At 43.6% G+C, this 2,163-nt stretch overlaps 1 protein-coding gene across 1 annotated transcript; it reads right to left on the bottom strand.

Annotated features, from left to right (window-relative positions):
* Positions 1–294: 294 nt before the first annotated feature.
* On the bottom strand, positions 295–1,053 carry LOC114822459 (uncharacterized). The gene is made up of 3 exons (XM_029096817.1): positions 917–1,053; positions 543–640; positions 295–437 (listed from the first exon to the last, which is right to left on the bottom strand). Exons 1-3 carry the CDS (start codon positions 1,051–1,053, stop codon positions 295–297), a joined length of 378 nt encoding a protein of 125 aa, XP_028952650.1.
* Between the last annotated feature and the right edge of the window lie 1,110 nt (positions 1,054–2,163).

Raw genomic sequence — 2,163 nt, 5'->3', positions numbered from 1 at the left:
ATCCTCTGCTGCTTCCAGCTTGGATAGTAAGAGAGGTGATGTGAGATACTTCTTTAAGTCTTGGAAAGCTTTTTCACACTCTTCATCCCATTTGTCTCGTTGTGCCCTTTTAATAGCTTTGAAAAAAAGCTTGCATTGATTGGTGGATCGTGAGAGGAAACGGTTGAGGGCAGCTGCTCGTCTGGTTAGGCTTTGGATTTCATTCAAGGTAGTTGGAGACTTCATCTCTAGGATTGCTCGGATTTGCTTGGGATGTGCTTCAATTCCTCGTTGGGTAACTAAGTACCTTAGGAATCAACCTGAAGATACTCCAAACGTGCATTTGGTAGGATTGAGCTTCATTTTGTACTTTCTAAGGATATTGAAAGTTTCTGCCAAATTGCGAATGTGATCTGACTGCTGCTTGCCCTTTATCATGATATCATCAGCATAGACCTCTATAGTTACCCCAATTTACTTCTTGAACATCATATTTACTAGCCTTTGGTAAGTGGCTCCCGCGTTCTTAAGGCCAAAGGGCATAACCTTGTAGCAGTAGGTACCCTGCTCGATCACAAACGCGGTTTTCTCCTTGTCGGGCTCATACATGGCTATTTGGTTGTAGCTGGAGTATGCGTCTAAAAAGCTAAGCAGTTGGTTCCTAGAAGTTGAATCCACTAACAGATTAATCTAATGGATAGGATAAGGATCTTTTGGGCATGCTTTGTTGAGGTCGGTGTAGTCTACGCAAACCCTCCATTTGCCCTTCTCTTTCTTCATGACTAGTACGACATTGGTAAGCCATGCCGAGTGTGCTAGCTCTTTTATGAATCCAGCTTCCAATAGTTTGTCGATTTTTACCTCAATGATTGCTACTTGTTCATGTGCGAAATGCCTTCTCATTTGGATTACCGGTTTGGCAGTGGGGTCAACATACAGCTTCTGGCAGGCCACCTTAGGGTCAATGCCAGGCATGTCAGATAGTGACCATGCGAAGAAGTCTCGGTTTTCTCTAAGGAAAATCGTTAGTTCTTCTTTCTCGGTTGGGCTTAATCGTGAGCCAATTTTAGCCATCTTTTTCGGTTGCTGGGTATCAAGAATGATGTCTTCGGCATCTTCTTCGGGTTTCCACCCTATCTCGTTTGCTTGGGCATCATCTTCTCGATCGACCTACTGTAATTACTATTTGGTAGCCTATTTGTCATTTTGGACTTCGGTAATCTCTATGGAGGTAAATGTCTTCTTCTTTGATTCTTTCAACATTTGCACAGTGCATTGTTGGGATGAAACCTGGTCAGACTTGATCTCTCAAACTCCTCCTCCAAGGATGCGGAATCAGATTTTTTGATACTTGACGGAAGTGACGTCATGTAGCTTGATCAACCAAGGTTTCCCAAGAATCCCATTGTAGGGAGATGGATCACTTACGATCATGAACATTTGCTTTGAGACGACTGGCAGTGTTTTCACGTTAAGTATGATGTGGTCGATGACAGTTAAGGTGTATCTGTTGAATCCGGTAATTACATCTGCTCGACATATGATTGTGCTTTCTAGGCCTATATTCTGAATGACTGAGAGTTAAAGTAGGTTGACTGCACTTCCATTGTCAACCATCATTCTGTCAACTATAGCATGGGCTAGTTGGACAGATACTACTAGTGCATTATCGTGTGGGAAATTGATGCCTTCTGCATCCTGCTCAGTGAAGCCAATAATGGGTCCAGGTTAGGTATTGACTGCTTGGACTTGTGAGATTAGTAAAGCATGCTGGATCTAGGTTGGCGGCTCCTTATCACCGTCTGCATTCTTTCTTGGCTACGCAACTGGCTTGTCTAAGTATCTATCGACTTTGCCTTCTTTCACGAGCTTCTATAGGTAGTTCTTCCAAGTGTAGCAGTCGTCGGTTATGTGACCAGGATCTCGGTGGAATGTACAATACTTGGTGTGGTCTAACTTGGAAGTATCTCTTTTTTATTGTTTCTGCAGCTTGAACTATGGCTCGTTCTTAATGTCACGAAGGATTTGATGAATCAGAATTGAGAACTTAGAATAGTTCTTGGTTATCGGGCCTTCTTTAGTCGTAGGTCGGTCCCTGCGCTTGGCCTCCTACCTACCCTTACTGGGCTGCTTCCCGTCCTCTTTCCTTTGATCATCTTCGGACTCTATTCGAGGCTGCTCGAG

Source organism: Malus domestica, chromosome 17 (genome assembly GCF_042453785.1).
Source record: "Malus domestica chromosome 17, GDT2T_hap1".
Lineage (NCBI taxonomy): Eukaryota > Viridiplantae > Streptophyta > Magnoliopsida > Rosales > Rosaceae > Malus > Malus domestica.
Note: the sequence above shows the minus strand (reverse complement) of the source record. Positions and strands in the feature narration are given on the sequence as shown.